The sequence below is a fragment of the Gekko japonicus genome, unplaced genomic scaffold (assembly GCF_001447785.1).
Source record: "Gekko japonicus isolate JY-2015 unplaced genomic scaffold, Gekko_japonicus_V1.1 scaffold417, whole genome shotgun sequence".
In the NCBI taxonomy this organism is placed as follows: domain Eukaryota; kingdom Metazoa; phylum Chordata; class Lepidosauria; order Squamata; family Gekkonidae; genus Gekko; species Gekko japonicus.
Window position 1 is genome coordinate 1,103,442 of NW_015164194.1, and position 20,562 is coordinate 1,124,003.

The following is a 20,562-nucleotide window of genomic DNA, read 5'->3' on the forward strand; positions in this document are numbered from 1 at the left end:
TTTATTGAAAAGGAGGTTCTGTTTCCTGTGCAGTTCTCACATATGTGATTTCTAGCATGCCAATTATAAAAAGTCAAGAAATGCTTTATAGTACAGTGTTAATACTGTAGAGGAGAACCTCGCATGTTCCACTCTCCTGCCCTTAAGGAAGTTTTGAGAGAAATGCTGTAAATAAGTCCAGTCATCTATAACTGAAAACTGTTGGGCAGTGAGCTGCAATGTGTAAAGGGTTCTCCAGCTTAAGAGCATGAAAATATAAAACAGGCTGTTAAGATTTGTAGCAGAACTTTTATTGATATGTGAATCATTTCTACCTCAATTTATTGTCTTATGGAGGTACATTCAAGGGAAATCTAGCCGTCTTTCAAAATGGATTCCTGATGGATTAAAACCAATTGTTTCTAAAATTGACATTTTGATATTGATCAACAACTTGGAAAACATGGGAAAACTGGCAAAGTAAGCCTTTAATATTTTTAAAGGCGAATGAAAAACATCTTGCAGAGTGGTTACGAGTCATTTTTGCTATAAAGGTAAGCAAGAAAGTGAATGTATTGCATATTAACAAACACATTTACTTTCCAGGTTGCGTAAGTACATGTTACTTTGCCAGTTATGACTTCAACAGTTCCATTCTCACCATGAGGATTTAATCTGAAGCTGAATTTGCAAGAACACATGAGACTGCCTTATACTGAGTCAAATGACTGGTCTATCAAGCTTAGTATGTTCTGGCAGGCAAAGGCTTTCCAAGGTCTCAGGTGAAGGTCTCTCATATCACCTACTACCTGATGCTTTTAACTGGAGATGTAAGGATTTAAATCTGGGATCTTTTGCTTGAAAAGCAGATGTTCTGCCACTAAGTCACAACTCTTCCTGATTCATTTGAGCCTAGATGAAGCATGTGAAAGTTTTCTAAAATAAATACCTGAAATATCTAGAGCAAAACATAGACAGTTGCAATGAAATTACAAAAAAGTTACTGGTTTCGTCTTGTGCTTTTGAAATGAAAAAAGTAGCTACTCCTGGGAAGAGCTGATATTTTGTGGAAAATACTGATTGACTCACCCATGTACAAAATGCTGAGCTCTTTGGAGAAACCACAAAATATAATGTGAGGAATGAAAGATTATTGTAAAGCTGCCAGCAAGCACAACACCAAACAAATGTAGTAAGATTCACCTCACACCATTATGTTGTGGTGTCTGAAGGTGTCACAGCAGAAACTTCTGCATGCTCAAGGAGTTTAACATGTCGTTCTTTTTAGCTGTTACAGATAGGACGATGGCTGTCCAAATTTGAACATATGTTCCCAAAATGTTGTTCTGCTAATTTCAGGTCTCTCCCGTGCAATCATTTTGATGTTAGGTAGCAAATTTAAGATATTTTGATTCTTTCCATGGTGTTTATCTTTTTAAATATTTTATTGCAGGGGGATTTATTGTGCTTAAAACTTTTGGTAAAGGACGTGTTACTATGGATATGGAAGGATTTCCTCCCCCACCACCCACTGAAGGTAATCAGAAAGACAAAGTTGTACTTCTTTTCCTTGTCAAATTTAGAATATCTGTGTTTTGTTTTTAGTTCCTTCCTAATTTGAGGGTTTTTCCCCCCTTGAGGGGGATTAAGCTAATTTATTAACATTTTGAATTATAATTTTGGATTTTTTAAAAATCTGACTCATCTGTTTTCTTGTGTTTGGGCATAAGATATGCTTTAGTGTTTGTGTCTGGGTAGAAGATATGCTTCCCATTGATTTCATTCATTGGCGGTAGCTTTTCTAGATGAAGCTCATTTTTCCAGTTGTTAAATATCATGACTGGGGTATGGTTTCTGTTATTCTTGGATGCAGTAAATTTTGGAGACTGCTTAAATGGATATGTTTTTCTTGGGGGGAGAAATAGTTGTGTGAGTACATGAATACATCTAGTATTATTTTTAATTGAATGTATCCTAAGCTCCATAGTGTAATTATATAAGACAGCTCAGCAGGTAATGGGTGTATAGGATGGGGTCAAATCTGATATAGGAATATGATACGTGCAGAATTCCCTGGAGAATCGTTTGGGCTACACTAAATTGTGTGTGTGTGAGCACTGAGGGGTTTCTCAACAGTGGGCACATTTAAGGTGGTGGTCCCAACTGGACTGAAACTGCTATGAAATAGGATAGACATTTCAAAAATAATGAACCTGCCCAATTTATGACATGGTTGTGCAAATAAGTGAATGCCTCTTGAATTACATTAGGGTTCCCTGTAGAAGAAAGGGATACAAATGAGATAAGTGAGAATTCTGGCTTCCAGCTTTCTGCTACTTGGGGAGGCACTGTTCAAAACACAACTGCAATATGTATCAAAAGACTCCTAAACTTGAAGACAAAGTCCACAGTTACAAATATATTTGTATGGGCAGAGCTTTGTGTTCCTACTACCAAAGAACCAAGCTTCCTTTAAAAATGGGCCAGTGGGAACAGACAGCTCTTCCCAAAGGAATAAACTGTGGTTCATTTCTAAAAGATTATATGTTGGCAGTGACAACTGGCGACAATGCAACATTATGCAAATATGCATCTGAAGCATACGTATTGATTGTTAGGATTATAGCCATTGAGTATCAGATTTAATAATTACTTTGTGCTATGCTGTCCTGAATAGCTAGGAGATATTTCCTGCTGCTCTCTCTGACACAGAGCAGTCAGAATCCCTGTACTGTGCCGGAAGTTGACATTGCTCTTCCAGTATTATGAAATCACTAGGAGTAAGGTCTGTTGTGGGAAGAAATACAACAAGCTCTAGAAGGAAGCTCCAGGTGAGTGTCCTGGCTGTGGCTGGTGGGGTGGCAGAGGGAAGGGGAAAATAGAAGTAGGCAAACCATATTTATTTCCTTCTGCTTAGCTATAAGGCAGGGCTGTCTCAAGTCATTTTGCTGCCCCAAGTGGGTAGTATGGGAGGACAGCCTCATGGTAACAGGTATGGTTCCCTCCACCCCTGACTTATGTTGATTTGGGGTTATGCAGTGGCAGTTAAGGTAGAAAACCACCTCCTCCTATGCCATGTCTTCAGGGTTCCAAGGATCTGGAAAGCGGTTCCATAGCCAGTTACAGGGTTGCCCACTCTGGGTTGGGAAATACCTGTAGATTTGAGGGGTAGAATCTGGGGAGGGAAGGGGTGGGGAGGGAACTCAGCAGTGTATAATGCCATAAAGTCCACTGGCCAAAGAAGCCATTGTCTCCAGGAGAACTGATCTTGGTCATCTGGACATTAGTTTTAATAGCTGAAGCTCTCCAGATGCCGCCTGGAGGTTGGCTTATGTTAATTTGGGGCTATGCAGTGGCAGCTAAGGTAGAAAAGCACCTCCTCCAGTGCCATGTTTTTTGGGTTTCAAGGGTCTGGAAAGTGGTTCCATAGCCAATTACATGGTTACCAACTCTGGGTTGGGAAATAGCTGTAGATTTGAGGGGCAGAGCCTGGAGAGGGCAGGGTTTGGGTTGGGGAGGGACCTCAGCAGGGTATAATGCCATAGAGTCCACTGGCCAAAGTGGACTTTATCTTCAGGAGAACTGATCTTGGTCATCTGGAGATCAGTTGTAATAGCTGGGAAATTTTCTGTAGGGGAAATGATGTGCTGTGGCTGGGGAACACGGTGATTTCTGGGAGATCTCCAGGCCCCACAGGGAGATTGACAACTCTAGTGACCGTTTAAGGAGTTTAGGATGCTGGAGGTGGGACTCAGGCAACACAGCCAGTGGATAGAAACAGCTTCTGACACATCATGGAGCCAACTGATTTAGGAGCGTGTGGAATGTTCAGAAAGTGTTCAGAAACTCCACTAAATTATATATGAGAGATTTGCACAGCGTAGGACTGCTGTACTTGAAACTGTGTTGCTATGGAGAGGGGGGAAGCAAGCCTGTCATACCTATTTAACTGTAACATATATATTTTGAGTTTGTATTGAATTAATAAAACTTGACACAAACAAGGTAGAACTGGAAATCCTATTTAATCTTTTTAATGCACAGACTTAATTAGCAGAATTAATTCCTAGGGACTGTTATGATTGTGAAGTGTTAAATAGTGTTTTAAAGCTAACTTCCATTTGATAGATCAAGATGGATAGCCATGTTTGTCCATAAAAGTTGTTGTTGTTCAGTCGCACAGTCGAGTCCAACTCTTCGCAACCCCATGGACAAGATCACGCCAGGCCCTCCTGTCTTCTGCCATCCTCTGAAGTTTGCTCAATTTCATGTTTGTTGCATCTATGACACTGTCTAACCATTTCATCCTTTGCTGTCCCCGTCTTCTTTGACCTTCAGTAAGAATCCAGTAGCACCTTAAAGACTAACAAAATTTGTGGGTATGAGCTTTTATGAGTTGCTGCTCATAGATATCTGAAGATTCTACTGGGTTCTTACTCTTTTCTGCTTTTTCACTTGATGTTGGTTATACTGGTGAGTTCCTAACCGCTTTGTCAATTATTTAATGTCTTTTGGAAGCAGGAATTGAGAACATCATACTTCTGTATGACTAAGCCTCCTTTGGCACTGTATGTAAGAATATTGCCTAAATTGAACCCCAGCACTAAAGGGATTTGATCTTTGCTTGGGCTGCATTTGTTTGTCAGAAATCCCCATTTGAGCTTGCAGACTGCTAAAAAAGGATGGTAAAACTGGAGCCAAGCTTAGAGATGAATGAGAACAACATCCAAATTGTAATTATGAATAGTCTCTTGTTTGGGAAGCTGTTAGTTGCTTGTTTGGTGTCTGAACTTCTGTTTCAAATAGAAGGACAGAGATCCTGTTACTGCTTATAAATAACAGGGAAAACAAATCTGTTTAAGCAAATCACTGATATTTTATTTAAAAACACACTCTTTACAAGAGGAAAGAAAAACAGACAGTATGGGAAGAAAGTACATTGTTTAACTATTTCTGGGTTGTTGTTTTTTTTAATCCTGCTTCACTCTGAAGGGCTCAAAGCAACTAGAAACTCTCATTACATAAACACAAATATTAAAATGAAATTTTAAAAACCGAGTCTATCAAGCCCAGAAAAAAACTAAATATACCCCCCACACACACAACATTTCCCTTCTAAAAAAAGTATAACCATCCACATTAACAGCAATAAAAAAACAATCCTCAGGCTGGCTATTCAAGAGGGCTGCACAGAGAAAGGCCTGACTTTTAGTGGAGGCCAGATGGGCCAACTGGGTAGAAGTAAGGTTGCCAGCTGGACAGGAGAAACATCTGCTGTCCCTTTCATAAAAGTTTAATGAGTGGTAATCAGCAGTTGAAGCTTTTCATGGAATGAAGTTCAATAACATTACCTGTTAATTGCTTGCAAAGTTATATTGAATTTTTAAAAAATGGCAACTATTAAATACCAGGTTCTGGACACATTTGCAGTGAAACTACTTTATTACGTGATTTCAGGAACACTACAAGACAAACTCCAGGGCAGCTGCCCTGTTTTTAAGCATGCAATCACCACACCTCAAACACACCCCACTCCCAATGATAGGCTATCTACATAACACTGTTACTCTATTGGTCTACTCCTGGCTCCTAGTAAGCTATTGTTCAGGGGAAACAAGCTCAATCTGATCCTGATACTATTTCACGGACTACTTGGGCTCAGTACACAACACCCCTCCCCCCTAAGTTCCAAAGCACCGTAACACACTAAGTCTCAGGTATGCTGGTTTGCATCATTCTCTAGTTGAACGTCGCGACTCTATCAAAGGGTCGCGGTCTCTGGGCCTTGGTCTGCTGTTGCTGGTGCAGTGTTAGTGAAAGGCTGTGGGACTAGCGTAGCTGCTTAATCAGGTGTTTCGTCTCCTTGGCGGTCTGGCTGTGCAGTGTTGGATAGGGACTCCCTCACTGTCTCAGGTTCCTGTGGTCGCGGCGGTCCTGCATTGCTGTCTTCTGCAACTGCTGTTGGTGACTCCAGCTCTACTGGGAGGAGATGGTGGTGGAGCTGGTCTATGTGTCTACGCAGGACCTGACCAGTTGATACCTCATATGATGAGAGCCAGTTTGGTGTAGTGGTTAAGTGTGCAGACTCTAATTGGGAGAACTGGGTTTGATTCCCCACTCGTCCACTTGCACCTGCTGATGTGACCTTGGGTCAGTCACAAGCTCTGGCATAGCTGTTCCTGAAAGAGCAGTTTGTGTCAGAGTTCTCCCAGCCCCACCCACCTGACAAGGTGTCTGTTGTGGGGAGGGGAAGGGAAAGGAGTTTGTAAGCCGCTCTGAGACTCCAAGTGAAGGGCGGGGTATAAATGCAATCTCTTCTTCTCTTCTTCTGATATGACAAGGGGCCGGTAACTCGGATGACCTTGACGGGAACCCACGCAGGGCCACTGGAGAAGCTTCTTGCGTAGACAGAGTTGCCAGGGAAAAATCCTCTGGGCGCTTTTTGGCTCTCCGGCAATAGTGGAAGTACCTTGGTACCTGCCAAAGAGGCCAAGACATGACTGACTACCGGGACCGGGTAGGAGTGGTCCTGCAGCGCTTTGTTGATGGTGCATTTGTAGTCTGTGCAAATGTGGACGTCCCCATTGGGTTTAATGGGCGTCACAATTGGGGTTTCCCAGAGTGCATGCAGAACTGGCTCCAAAACCCCTTGGCCCACTAACCGATCCAGCTCCTCGTCTATTTTTGGCTTCAGCATGAACAGAACGCACCTGGCCTTCAGCTGTATGGGCTGCACCTCTGGGCTGAGCTGGAGTGAAATGGGGGATCTGGTATAGCGACCAAGCGTCTCTTCAAAGATGGCTAGGAACTCGTCGCACACTCGTTGAAAGTCTTTTGTGGCTAAGTAGTGCATCCCAGTTACTTGGAACCCCAGGGGCACAAACCAGGCTAGTCCTAAGAGACTCATACGACTGCCTCCCACCACCAGCAAGTCCAAAAGTCCATCAAAATTCCAGTACTGCACCCAGAACTTGACCACCCCCTCACAGCCACCTCGTTCTGTTGGAGGTCCCTAGGGTGAAACCAACTGATTTAAGGTGAGCCCCCCCGCCTTGGGCAGAGTCTCTTAAAAGTGTCCTCCGAGATTATGGAGATGGAGGACCCCATGTCTAGCTCCATTTTGCAGGAGTTTCCTTCAATCAAGACAGTCCCCATAATTTTATCGGGGGTGTCCTGGGGCAAGTTCAGTGCCTGTTGCTGCTGGACGGTGGTGGTGTGTAGTTCTGCTGTGTGCGTAGATGCTGGAGTTGCTGTCGGTCACCTCTGGTTTCCCTTGGAATGGCAGGCTTGGGCAATGTGGCCAACCTTTCCATAGTTCTGACATGTGGCATCCCGGAAACGGTAGGATCTCCTCTCATGGGGCTCCCTGTAGCTGGCACATAGCGTCAATGTGTCAGTCTCAATGGCGCATGATGAAGCAGATAGGCGAGCGCCGATGTGGGCTGAATGCTGTAGTTGCAGGACCTCTTCTTCTTCCTTGGAGGTGTCCATGTGGTGGGCCGCAGTGGGTAGTCTTCTCGAAGATGGCAGACTTTGTGCCTGCCTGACCTCTGCCTGACCTCTGCAGTGAACTGGTCAGCGGCTTCCGCAACAAGGTGTCATGGGCATGGATGAGGGAGAGCTGCCAGAGCTGCCAGACCTTGCAGAAACTGCAGCTGACCCCTCTGAAGCAGCAGAGGAGGATAGCTGGCAGTTGCCTGTATCAGCATTCTTCACACCTGGCACAGATAAGGGGGAAGAATTGCAAGCTGACCCTGGCTTGGCTTTGGACTTTGCACTGTCTTCCTGGCTCCTGAGCTTGGCCTGTTCTGGACTCCCTTTGACTGGCACCCCTGTCTGTGACACAAAGACTAATTCCATGGCCTCCTTGAATTTGGGGTCTTGCTTGGTGAGGAGCTTTCGTTGGATCCACTCATCCCACAGTCCACACACTAGCTGGTCGTGGAGCACTTCCTCAAGGTCGTGGAAGTTACAATGTCTGGCAACCCATTGGAGGACCATAACATGTGCTGTGATCAACTCACCCGCGGCCTGGTTCCTGGTGTGGAAAAAGGGAGGTAGTGAAGTTAAGAGATATGCAAAGTGAAACATTCACACTGTACCTCACCAGGAAATTCAAGAAAACATAACCAAGAAGTACTTTGGTCAAAGAAAATGAATGAAATTTATTTATTTATTTATTTATTTATTTATTTCGATTTCTTAACTGCCCTTCCCTGCTTACGTGGGGCTCAGGGCAGTTTACGACAACATAAATTCAGTACAATTCTAAAACCAATTAAAACTACACAATTCAATATTAAAACATTTAGCATAAATATTTAAATACAAAATGGCGTATCCAGCATTCAGATTTTCATAGTGGGGAGGGGAGAGGAGGGGAGCGTGCCAGGTAGATGTAAGAGAACCATTGCTGGCCTCAGTCGTTGGCCTTGCGGAACATCTCTGCTTTGCATGGGCATGGATGTCATTTGGCAGAGAGTTCCACCAGGCTGGGGCCAAGGCTGAGAAAGCCCTGGCCCTGGTCGAGGCCAGCCAGATATCTTAAGTATTGCTGTCTGTCATGAAACTGATTTAGGTTGAATTAAACATAAACCTACTAAAAACTGCAAGATGAAAATAGAATTAAAAATAAGGAAGTACAGTATGTGGGTAAACCACATAGATCCAAAGGGCCAAACTCCTTGAAAGCTTTCCTTCTTCAGAGAACAGTCCTTATTACAAGTGCTTGTTAAGTGCTGTCAAGTCTCTTATGGTGACCTTATGAATTAATTGTCTCCAAAGCTTTAACAGCCTTGCTCAGGTTTTGCAAACTGAGAGCCGTGTTTTTCTTGATTGAGTCAATCCATTACATTTCGGGTCTTCCTCTTTTCTTGCTGTCTTCAAATTTTCCTAGTAATGTCTTTTCCATTGAGTCATCTCCTCATAATGTGACCAAAGTATGATGGCCTCAGTTTAGTCATTTTAACTTCTAGGGAGAATTTAGGCTTGATTTGTCTAGAGCCCACTTGTTTGTCTTTTTGGCAGTTCATGGTATCCATAAAACTCTCTTCCAACATCACATTTCAAGTGAATCAACTTTCTTCCTGTCAACGTTCTTTGCTGTCCAACTATCACTCCCATACACAGTACAAACAAATACAAACACAAATACAATACCTTTATTGGCATAAGAGATAAAAATACGTGCAGCATAGAGCCTCAGGATAGCCAGGGGGGTGGGGGTAGCACATTCCGAGTTGCCTTAATATGAGCCTCTCCTCCTAGATACCTCATAAAAGAAATTTGCTCCAGGTTCAAGAATTTCTATATTATGAGAAGACAATAAAGAAATATTTTTATACTCATCAGATTGGCCCAAAAGGGGGTCCATCACAGGTTCAATATAAGCAACATGGATGTCATAGTGGAATTTACAGTACAGAAGCACATGTCCAATAGATTCAATTTCCCCCATCCCACATGGGCACAATCTATCTTTATAAAGAATTTTCTTGAACCTTCCCGATAAAACAGCTGAGGGCAGGACGTCGAACAGAGCTAGCATGAAAGCCCTACGAAGATGGGGCTGAATCAGTCTTGCCAGATATCCTGAAGAAATGTGACTGAAAGAGAGTCCCATACTCAAGGGAGAGCAATGTCTGTGCGCAAGTCTTCTCAGAACTTGCGCCTCTATATCAAGGAGTCTTTGTTTGAGTAAGGAAAAAGCCCTCTGCTCAGACAGATTGGATTGCAAGACTTCCTCCTTCAGCTAGTCATTAATTAATTATCTGGACGTATATGTGCTGCCAAAGGAGTGACACCTAGAGGGGGAGCCTTCCAAGATGGTGACTGATGTAGATGCCAGACGCTGAGCTCCGTGTTTTAATTAAGAATCTTTTCTAGCTCTTTCATGGCTGCTCTTCATTCTTGGTTGCAGTCCCCCTTGTGGTAGGTGATGGAACCAAGGAATAGAAAATATTTAACAATTCTGATTTCATCATCACTGACCTTTAAGTTGTGTAATTTCCAGTTGTCATTACTTTTATCTTTTTGATGTTCAGCTGTAATCCTCTTTTGGCACTTTCTGCTATAGCCTACATCAGCGGTTGTTTAAAGTCTTCACTATATTCTACCATTACAGTGGTGTCATTTGCATATCTCAGGTTTTTAATGTTCCTTCCACCAATTTTCACTCTACCTCCATCTAAATCTAATCCATCTTTCCTTATGATATGTTTTGCATATAGATTGAAGAGCCAGGGAGATAAAGTACATCCTTGTCTGACATCTTTGCCGGTGGGGAACCATTCTGTTTCTCCATATTCTGTCCTAACAGTAGCCTCTTGTCCAGAGCACAGGTTGCTCATCAAAACAATCAGATGTTATGGTACAGCCATTTCTTGCAAATCCAGTCGTAGATTTTCATTTTCCATACAGTCTATGAAACACAAGCTGATTTTCTTCCAAATTCTCTTGTGCGTTCCAGTAACTAATGTAAATTTGCAATCAGATCTCCAGTGCCTCTTTTTTTCTGACTCCAGCTTGAACATCTGGCATTTCTCATTCTATATGTGGTAACAGTCTTTGTTGTAAGATTTTGAGCATCACTTTACTTGCATTAATGTGATGGTCTGATAGTTGCTGCAGTCTTTAACATTTCCTTTGTCAGAATTAGAATGTAGATTGATCTTTTCCAGTCTGTAGGCCATTGTTTTGTTTTCTACATTTGTTGGCATTTCCTTGTTAAGATTTTGATGGATACAATTTCTGTGGCTTGGAATAGCTCTACTGATATTCTGCCTACTCCTGGTGATTTGTTTCTTCCAATTGCCTTCAGTTTACCTTTCACTTCACTTTCTAAAACTGTAGGTGTACAGGAATTAGCCTACCCAGGCCAGTCCAGGGATGGGAGGGAATCCTGTACTTTTCAGTACATTAAACAACAAACCACGAGACAGTCTGTACCATCTCTGGTCTTCACAACAATTTGCCACCAGAACTTCTTTTCACTAGTCCCTGCCTTTCCTAAGGGAGAGATTCCAAACCTTAGTTAGCATCTGGGATTTAACACAGTAGCAACTCTATCCAGAGATGCACACTCTTACCAAGGTAGCATATGTGGTCAGGGTTAGGCACAAGACTTAGGCTTGGAATTCAGTTACAACACCAAAGACACTTTAGCAATAAGAAGGATCTTTATTCAGTACAGAGCTTAGCATAGACTACCAGAGATTACAAAAATAACAAAGGCTAGGGCTGTTTGCCTTAACTACACATTGAAGATTCATAGTTACCACATCAGGAACATCCACAGTCCAGAATAGTCCAAGGGATTTTGAATGGAAATCCCATTTTGCACAGCCATGTGCTCCAGTTCACAAAGCAACTCTTTGTCTCTCAACAGGCAGCATTTCAGGTGCAATAAAACAGACAATGACAAGAGGAGAGAGCACAGCAAAAAGCAAGAGAGCTCACTGCCATAGGGATCAAACAATTGTACCCCAATTCCAGTCACAAATTAGATGTGGCCATCAGCCAATTGCGAGTGGGCATGGGTGTGCCCAATTGTTGGTTGCCATGGTTGCTAACATCAGGTTTCTGGGATTGGCTGGAAGGTTGGAGACCCTGTCTGCAGTCATCTTACCCAAACTCCAGTTACTTCATTGTGTACGTGACTGGTCGCAAGTGGGCCAGAAAGTGTAGCCATGAGGTCTGGCGTTTGGCATAAAAGTGTGAAAGAATGTGGGTTTATGGCATGGCTATTGAGACCATGTGGCCTCACTATTTGGCTTGCAACAGGAAATAAGACACAGCATGTTATCATAATGTAATCACAGGAGAAGGCATGTGGATATAGAAAGCAGAAAGCAATTTTTCTATACAGTAGGTTCTTCAAAAGATTCTTCTTTGAATGAATCCATCATAAGGTTTTCAAGGTAAGGGATGATTAGAAGTGGTTTACCATTTCCTTTTTCTGCACAGTACTAATCAGGGTTAGCTGACGTGGCACTGCTGTTATCTACAAAAGATCCTCTGCTGGTGTCACCTTCCATTACTACTGTTGTCCAGAAGCCAACTTTCAAGAATTCCTTCACTGTCCATTCTCTTCTGCTTATGTGGATGTTGGTTCCTGAAGGGGGTGGGTGCAGTTCTATCTTGCTGTCGTTCGTGATCTCAAAACTTCAGCTTCCTTTTAATCACTTAATTGCATGAAAGAACAGCCAGTGAATGATAACAGCTGCAGATTCATTCTCTGATGCCAAAAATGATTATTGGTTACATGCTTAGGATGTGATGCATATCCATTTAAATAAATCTGATTAAATATGTCTACTCTAAAAGTTTAATGAGTTCTGGATTCAGGAAAATCTGTTTAGTGTCAGTGTGACTCTGATCCGTGGGTTAAGATATCTGCAGATGGGGACCACATGTCGCTATTAGGTATAAAGATTTTATTACATCTATTTTTATTTCTTAATCTTTTGGATGATCTGATTTTTAAGGTATAATCACAGTATGATGTAGGGCTGATAACTCTGGCTTGGGAAATTTCTTGGAGATTTGTGGGTGGTGTTTGCAGATGACTGTACATTGTAAGCTGGCCCCTAGGGCTGCTGAATCTTAAGATGGTCCCTGTAATTGTCCCTTTAATATCAGTTTGATCTGTAGCAATTATCAGGTGATATTTAACTCCATGACATGAAAAGCTTCAGCTGCCCATTTCCACATAATAAACCTCTGTTAAAAGGACAGGGCGCTTTTTCCTGGCCAACTGGCAACCTTACTTAGTTTACAAGGAGTGTTTGGAGCAGAGACAAGATACAGCCTCCTCGTAGGAATAGAGCTCAATGATGCTTTTAAACACCGCCCCCCCCCAGAAAACCCCCCACAGTCTGGTGTATTTCCTATAGGGCACCTTCAGGTTATCACAATTACTATTTATTGCTGCTGTAGCTTAATATCTTATTACTGTCTGCTGGTCTTACTTTGACTGTTTTATTTTCTGATGCTTATTGATTGTCCTCCTTTTAAGATTTATTCTACTACAGGAATTGTAACTGAATTCTTGGGGATTTGTAAACTGGTTGAGGAACTTTTCAGTTAAAAGTGCAAGATCAGGGGGCTTGATGAGCCTCCTTGGTCAGGGAATGCTGTGATCTGGTACTTGAGTTGCAAAAGCCCAGTACTGTGGGCCCTTCAACTTCTGTTATTGCCAGTGCGCATTTTCAGAGACTTTTCCTTTGGCAGAAGGACATAGGGTTGCCAGATCCAGGTTGGGGAAACTGCTGGAGATTTGGGGATGGAGCCTGGGGAGGACAGGGATCTCAGTGGGGTATAGGGTTGCCAAGTCCCCGCTGTATGCACAGCGGGGGACTCCAGCTGTGTTCCGGGAGCGCGCGCACTGCAACCACGTCACCCGGAAGTGATGCGGCCACGCCGGGCATGCCGGGGGTGGGGCCGCGGTAATCCGAGGGGAAAATATAGTTTCCCCTCGGATGACTGCGGCCCCACCCCTGGCGTGCCCGGCATGGCTGCGTCACTTCTGGGTGACGTGCTTACGCCGGGCACATCATGTGCTTTGGGGGTGGGGTTCCCCCTGGGGCCCGATCCACTGGTGGCGGGGAACAGGCCTCTGGGGTGGGGTTTTCCCCACCCCTGGGGCGACTTGGCAAGCCTAGTAGGGTACAACACCATAGAGTCCACCCTCTGAGTCTAATGTATCCATTTTCTTCAGGGGAACTGATCTCTGTAGTCTAGAGGTGAGTTGTAATTCCATGGGATCCTCAGGTCCCACCTGGAGGTTAGCATCCCTAAACATTGCTGGATCCAAACATGTGTTTTAATGTTGAATTCAAATCCTGAGACATAAATTATTCCAATAAAATTTATAGATAGATATTATTTATTTACTTATTTATTTATTTTAAAATGTATACCCTGCCCTACCCCGCCGGAGCAGGCTCAGGGCAGCTTACACAGGATAAAATACACAGTAACAATCAAAGGTTCATAAACATTTAAGAACAATTCATTAAAACAATACAATATTAAAGTGCTAGCTTTGTTGTTTGATGTTGTAACTATGGCATTACCACGTGAGTGCATTTCATAGTTGTTTAAGCTGCAACTTTCTCCTTCAGCATTTTTGAATGATTAATTTAAATTTTTACATGATGTATCTAGAAGGACTGCTGTCCTATTAAAGTAGGCTTGTATCTTCCATTGCCTGTTGATATGTATAAACAAAGAGTGTAACTGACACAATCCTAGTGCCTTCACAGTTGTGCTGTTCATAGTATTGCACCATGTTTCAAACAAAAGTGGGCTGCAACTAGGGCTGCCAACTTCTAGGTGAGGCCTGATGTCTCCCAGAATTGCAAGCAATTTCCAGACTACAGACATCAGATCCTCTGAAGAAAACAGCAGCTTTCAAGGGTAGACTAGCAGTAAAGCCCGTTGTGAAAGCAATACAACGGGATCTAGAAAGAGGCTCTGGGGCAGTGCTCTGGCTTTGGGCAAACAGTGTCAATTTGCTGTGGTGACCTCAGCAGGGTATAATGACAGAGTCCACTGTTTTCTCCAGAGGAACTGATCTCTGCTACCTGAAGAGCAGTTGTAATTGTGAGTGATCTGTAGCCCTCACCTGGAGATTGGCAGCAATTGTTACCCAGGACAAAATGGCTGGTTTGGAGGGTGTAGTCTATGGCAGTGTACCTGTCTGAGGTCCCACCCCTCCTCAAACCTCACCCTCTTCAGGCTCCATCCCTCAAATCTCCAGGAATTTCCCATCTGGAGTTGGCAACCCTATCAGGACTGGCCCCAATGTGTTTTCTCCCAAAGGCCAAAGTAGGTGACAGGACCAAGCTTAGTTGCCTACCAACAGGCACTGAGGGGAAAGTAGGATTGCCAGCTCTAAGGAGGGAAATACCTGGAGGTTTGGGGGGTGGATTCTGTAGAGGGCAGGGCGACGGAGGCATCGGCCTTCTGTCGCCCGCCTTTCATAGGGTCTACCCTCCTAAAGCAGTCATTTTCTCTAGGGGAACTGATCTCTGTCATCTGGAGATCAATTGTAACAGTGGGAGATCTCCAGGTCCCACCTGGAGATTGGCAACCCTAGGGGGAAGTCAGCTGCACAGCAGGGGGTTGAAGAGAATGGTTTGATGGCTGCTGGGCCAAGATTGGCAACAATAGTTCCCCAGGAGCCCCATCGTAAATGCACCAAACAATTCCTAAAGATTTTCCAAAACACTACTCTGTTGATAAATTGCAACACTTTGAATTAGCACCAAAGCTTTAAGAGCTCTCCAGCTGTCACCTGGAGACTGGCAACAGCTTGTCTGGAGTGTGGGCAGTATGGCATTGTATCTGTCTGAGGTCCCCCTCTTCCTCCTCCTCCTCAGACCCCACCCTCAGCAGGCTTCAACCCTATGTCCTTTCCTGGCAACCATCAGCCAACCTTTATCTGCCTGTCTGTCTTAAGTTTTACATCCCCCCCCCCCCCGCCTCTGCCTAGGGAAAGGGCAGTCTTTCCCTGCAGTGGGAACCAAAGCAGCTGACATCATTCTCCTCTCCCCCGTATGATCCGCACAACTACCCTATGAGGTATGTTATGGTTGAAAGTGTGTGAATGGTCCATAGTCCCCCAGGCAGCTTTTAAAACATGAACCTGGGACCTGCACACCATCTGTGGCAGTAATGGGGTGACTGCTGGCACCTTTTCCTATCCTTTTTTGCCTTGAGGTATTCTGCTTGTGGTGTGATCTGTCTTCTTTGTGGTGTGGCGTGATTGTGTTATTGGGTTTTGTTTCTTTTAAAGGGGAAGTGATGTGTTGTGAGTGAGGACATATGTTACCTCAGAATACAGTAGTTCCCATATGCAACTGAAAATTCCAACTGCCTTGCGTGGGGGGGGGAGTTTGAGGTGTGTAATGGAGTGAAGTCCAAAAGACCTTGAAACGCTGGGCGGGACTGCACAAAGCAGCCAGTCAACCCAGCCAGTGTCTTCTGAGTGGCAGGTTTTCCGGTCAAACACTAAAGGCGGGCATTTTAGAACGTTGGTCCCCGGTACTGCTTTATTATAAGGGAGAGATTCTATGGGATTATATCCTGCTGAGGTTCCTTCCCTCCCTAAACCCTTCCCTCCAGGTTCCACCCCAAAATCTTCAGGTATTTCCCAGCCTAGAGTTTGCAACCCTGCTTAAGCTCTCTACTAGACTGTTAGTGTCTAGCTGTTACATCCCATTGCGGCTGTGAAAGTATAAACTTGGGCCTAGTGGCAATGTAAACAATTAATCCTCTTCCCTAATACACTTCAGTCGCTGTTCCTAGCAGGACAGGCAAGGCAGTGAGACAGGGAGAAAGGAATGCAGATGGGCATGCCATGTTTGTTTTTTTCTACACTGTTGGGGGGAGCACAGGGAATTTTGTGGAAAAGTTTACCAGAATAGATCAGACCTCGAGGTATATTTAGCTTTATATTATAATAGTAATGTTATTCAGTTTCTGTAGCTTAGTTTGTAGAGGACAAGTGAAACTAGGGCCACAGGCCTCTTTACAATGTATTCCATAGATCAAATCATTAAGTGCTTACTGGGAAAGCCTGGGGTATATCAGTACAAAAACGTATGCCATCTTTGTGTATGTGTCCCCCCCCCAACAAATGATTTATTTCTTTCAGTGTATATTAAAGTGTGATTAAATTAGGTAAATTAGGTTTACCTAAGGTTTAAGTAATTCAAAGTGGCAGCATTTTAACAGATGTTATTACTCTGAAGAAATCACTATGTGCTTAAAAGGTGCAAGCACTGCATGTTCTTAGTGGAGAAATATTGGCTGCGATGGAAGAGCAAGTTCATAAGGCACAGTCTAGAGTACAAATGTTCCTGAAGAGATATACTTGGATCTAGAGTTCTCAAAATCCATAAAACGTCTAACAACATTTTGAGCTTTAGCTCAGGAATTTAGTAGTATGTTAATGTGGGAAGACTTAGGAAAAGCCACTGTTACCATAGCTTGCAACTATTTTCATTTCCTTTCCCGTTTCACTACAGTTTCTTTGTTGCCACGACATCTAGTATCATGAGCAAAGTGGATTATGGTTAGGAATTTTACACAACAGGGGCAGATTGCTCAAAATAACTATGTTGGTGATGGAAAACACTGCTGTGCAAGACCCTCAAGGGAGAAGGAAATGGGAATGACATAGTTGGACAATGTGCAGGCTCTAGGGCTGGCTGCACAGGTCACTGGATATCATACTGTCATTATCACTCTCATCTCCTGTAGTTTCTTGTCCTCAGAGGAAAATCTAGGAGGTGAATAAAAGCACACTGACTAATAATGGCTTGGATCTAACTAAGCATATGTAGCTTTGGGGGGTGTAGAGGAAAGGGAGAGGTGAGAAGGCCACACACCATGAGTGAAAATCCTCCCACCTGCAGAATCTTTCTACCAAGCTTAAAGGATTATCAATACTGTTGGAGAAGCGACAGCCCGCTAAGAGTTGAATTACTGTGGCTGCGGTCACACGGAGCATTAGCCACGCTACAGAGACGGAAGATAGGTGGATTTTCCGGGCGTGATCACAGCGCCACATCTGGGAAGCATAGAGCTCCCGTGGTGAACCCGAGGCTTCCTGCCGAAGATGCGGGGTAAAAAACTAGTACCTCCGAGGTACTAGTTTCTGGAAACTGCGGGGCAAGGGCGGGCGCCTGATCGCATTTCCGGTGGTAGGTCATGGCATCCGGCGCCTGCCCATGTCCTGTCGCTAAAAGGTTTTTTTCCCCCAAGTCTCCACGGGATGCGCACAAGCACTCAACGGCACATGCGCACACTTCGTTTAAAAACAAAAAACACAGCCCCCTCCTCTTTTCCCTACCCCCCCACTCCTGGCTTGGCCTGCTCGAGAGGGACTCTCTGCACCAGGCGGCAGAGGGGGAAGTTCAGGGGGGGTGTGGCAGGAGGGCGGCCCGGCTGAAGCTCCTCCTCCACGGGACCTCTACGGGACCGGACGGAGGGCACAGTTTGCATTCCTCTGCAGCCCTGGAAGGGGTTAAACCCACGGAGCCTTTTGCTAGAGAGGCTGCTTCTTTGCTGCACCGCAGGATTGTCTTGTGATCGGAACCTCCCCCCTAACCACGGGACCTCTACGGGACGTCTGATCGCGCAGCCACGCGTTATTTTGGTCCGGGGCAAACAGCCACACTTCCCCCCCACATTTTCCTGCCCGTGTGACCGTAGCCTGTAAATACTGCTGATAGAGTACTTTAGTCTACTTGTATCCTAGGGGGAGCTATGGAGCATTCTCTAGTGTTTAGGGTTTATTGACTGTTTTTCTGTTGTAATTCAGCCTACCTCTTGTTTTCTTTCTGCTATGTAGTAGTATGTATTAGTGCTTGTGCTTTGAAGGCCTCACTGTTCTGTTGGTGGCCAGCAGTCAGTTTATTGTCTTTTTGCAAAATCCTGTTGCAGTAAATTCATTTAAAGCAAATTCCAAAGTGTGGATTGGATTATTCCTGAACTCTGCCAACAAATATTGCAAGACTGACTGTAGGCCAAAACTGAGAGAATACTAGAGAAAGATTACAGTGGTAATTTAGAATAGAACTAACCTAGAGGTTGTCATTCCGAACTAAACATCATTTGCAATAAAACAGTAGCTAGTTAATTTTTGGATATCTGTAACAATATGAAGTTGAAACTGATTTTCTGCTGTTAACCATCCAGTCTGAGAGCCTGGCAAGTGATAGTTTAAGAATCCTTTAAACATTTTGTTGACTATTCCGTGTATATTAATTGGCAGCATTGTATTTATTCTAGTACCATAAAATTAAAAATCTGTGATCAAAATAAACTGTAGAAGTGGAGTTTAAAAGAAATAATTTTTTTTTTTTAATCAAAGGATGGGTGAGTGTGATAAGGCTAGGGTTGCCAGGTCCCCCCAGGGGCGGGGAAACCCCCACTCGAGAGGCCCGTTCCCTGGAGGCCCAGATCAGGCCACCGGGGGAAACCCCACCCCCAAAGTGTGTGACATGCGCGGCGTGAAGACACCACCAAGAGGTGACGTCATCACGTCGGGCAGGTTACCGGGGGACGCTCTATCGTTCGAGGGAAAACTCTATGGTTTTCCCTCAAATGATTGTGGCCCCGCCTCCAATGTGCCTGACGTGATGACGTCACTTCTGGGTGCTGTCATCGTGGTGCACGAATTTTGCCCGTGCGCCAGAAGACTCCCGGGGAGGAACAGGACTCCCCCTGCTATTTCGTAAGTTTGACTTGGGAACCTTAGATAAGGCAAAGGAACAGCGTGAAGGCTGTCTGCACTGACAAAAGGCACATGGTTAGCAGAAGCTGGTGCAATAGCCAATTACTTTTTTGTTTCTGTGAAATAAATGCCCCCTGAATCATAATGGCATAGCACATAGCAAAATCTGCAGAAATAGTACCTTCAGTGTCCTTCAGAAAGGGCACTCTGAACAAAAGGCAAATCCTGACAAATGGTGCGCAGTAGCACAGAGAAAACAGCAAGTCTAAAATGTTTGTTTAAATAAGTGTAGGATTGCTTCTTCATTGCTGTGCTTTTCAGTAGTTCCTGCTGCTCTTGGTCTGGATGCTTTATTTCTCTGGCTTTGGTTTGCAAAGGAATTAGCAGTTCCCTCAGCCAAGTTCTAGGCCTTTTCTCTCCTGCTGCAGGCCAGACTGACTCAGTCAGGGCTGAGGGAAAGAGTTTGAAACCATATCTTTAACCACAGCTCAACTAACAGCTTGACAAACCCGTTCTTTATAATATCTTCTTAAGGGGAAATTCTGACATGCCATTTCTCCCTGATTGGGCAATTTCTCACTGTTTGGGCCAATCACATACTTGCAAAAGAATTAGCAGTTCCCTCAGTCAAGCTCTAAGTCCTAACGTCTAAACTTTTAAATATAAATAAAATAATATGTTAAATTATCAGATCATCTTTACTGTAAAAATGAACTATTCCTCCATTTAATTGCAGCCCTATTAGATAGTTTCTTTAATTAAACACTATGTTCAGTTTTAGAAAATGAATTAACAGCCAGTGCTACCAATGAAGAAGAGGAGGAAGGAGAACAGTTTGATTTCGATAGTGGGGATGAAATACCAGAAGCTGACAGACAAACCATTTTGCCATCTATTTATGGTTCTAGGATTAATGCTGATCAAGAACAGCTGAATTCTTCAGGTAGGTTTCTCTGTGAGAACATTGCTTGTTTGTTTATGAACGGGTCATTTGGGGCCGGAGTGCGTTGGAGTGCTGCTCCAGCAGCCCAGGAGCTGGCACAAATGGTGGCGGTGGCAAGCCCCGTCCCAGCTCCCTCCGCCAAAGTGCTGCGGCCCAGGGGAGGCCTAAAGAGGCCTGTCTCCGGCCTCCCGGGGCCTGCACTGAGGCCCAGAGGAGGCCTGAGGAGGCCCATTGCCAGCCTCCCGGTGCCCGCACTGGAGCGCTACGGCCTGAGGAAGGCCTTGATCACGGTAAGTGAGGGATCCGCGGGGGTGGTGGTGGTGGAAGAGCCTTCCTCCCTCTCCCCATCTCTGTCCTCTTTCTTTTCCTCCTTTCCTTTTCTTTCTCTCTCTCT

General features: G+C 44.2%; 1 protein-coding gene across 1 annotated transcript in view; it reads left to right on the top strand.

Annotated features, from left to right (window-relative positions):
* The first annotated feature begins 459 nt into the window (after positions 1 to 459).
* Positions 460 to 20,562, top strand: part of ARHGEF10 (Rho guanine nucleotide exchange factor 10) — a 31,001-nt gene continuing 10,898 nt past the window's right edge. Inside the window, exons 1-3 of the mRNA XM_015408302.1 lie at positions 460 to 533; positions 1,433 to 1,516; positions 20,001 to 20,168. Coding sequence (XP_015263788.1) covers positions 1,477 to 1,516; positions 20,001 to 20,168 — 208 coding nt within the window. The 5' untranslated portion in view covers positions 460 to 533; positions 1,433 to 1,476. The remainder of the gene's footprint in view (positions 534 to 1,432; positions 1,517 to 20,000; positions 20,169 to 20,562) is intronic.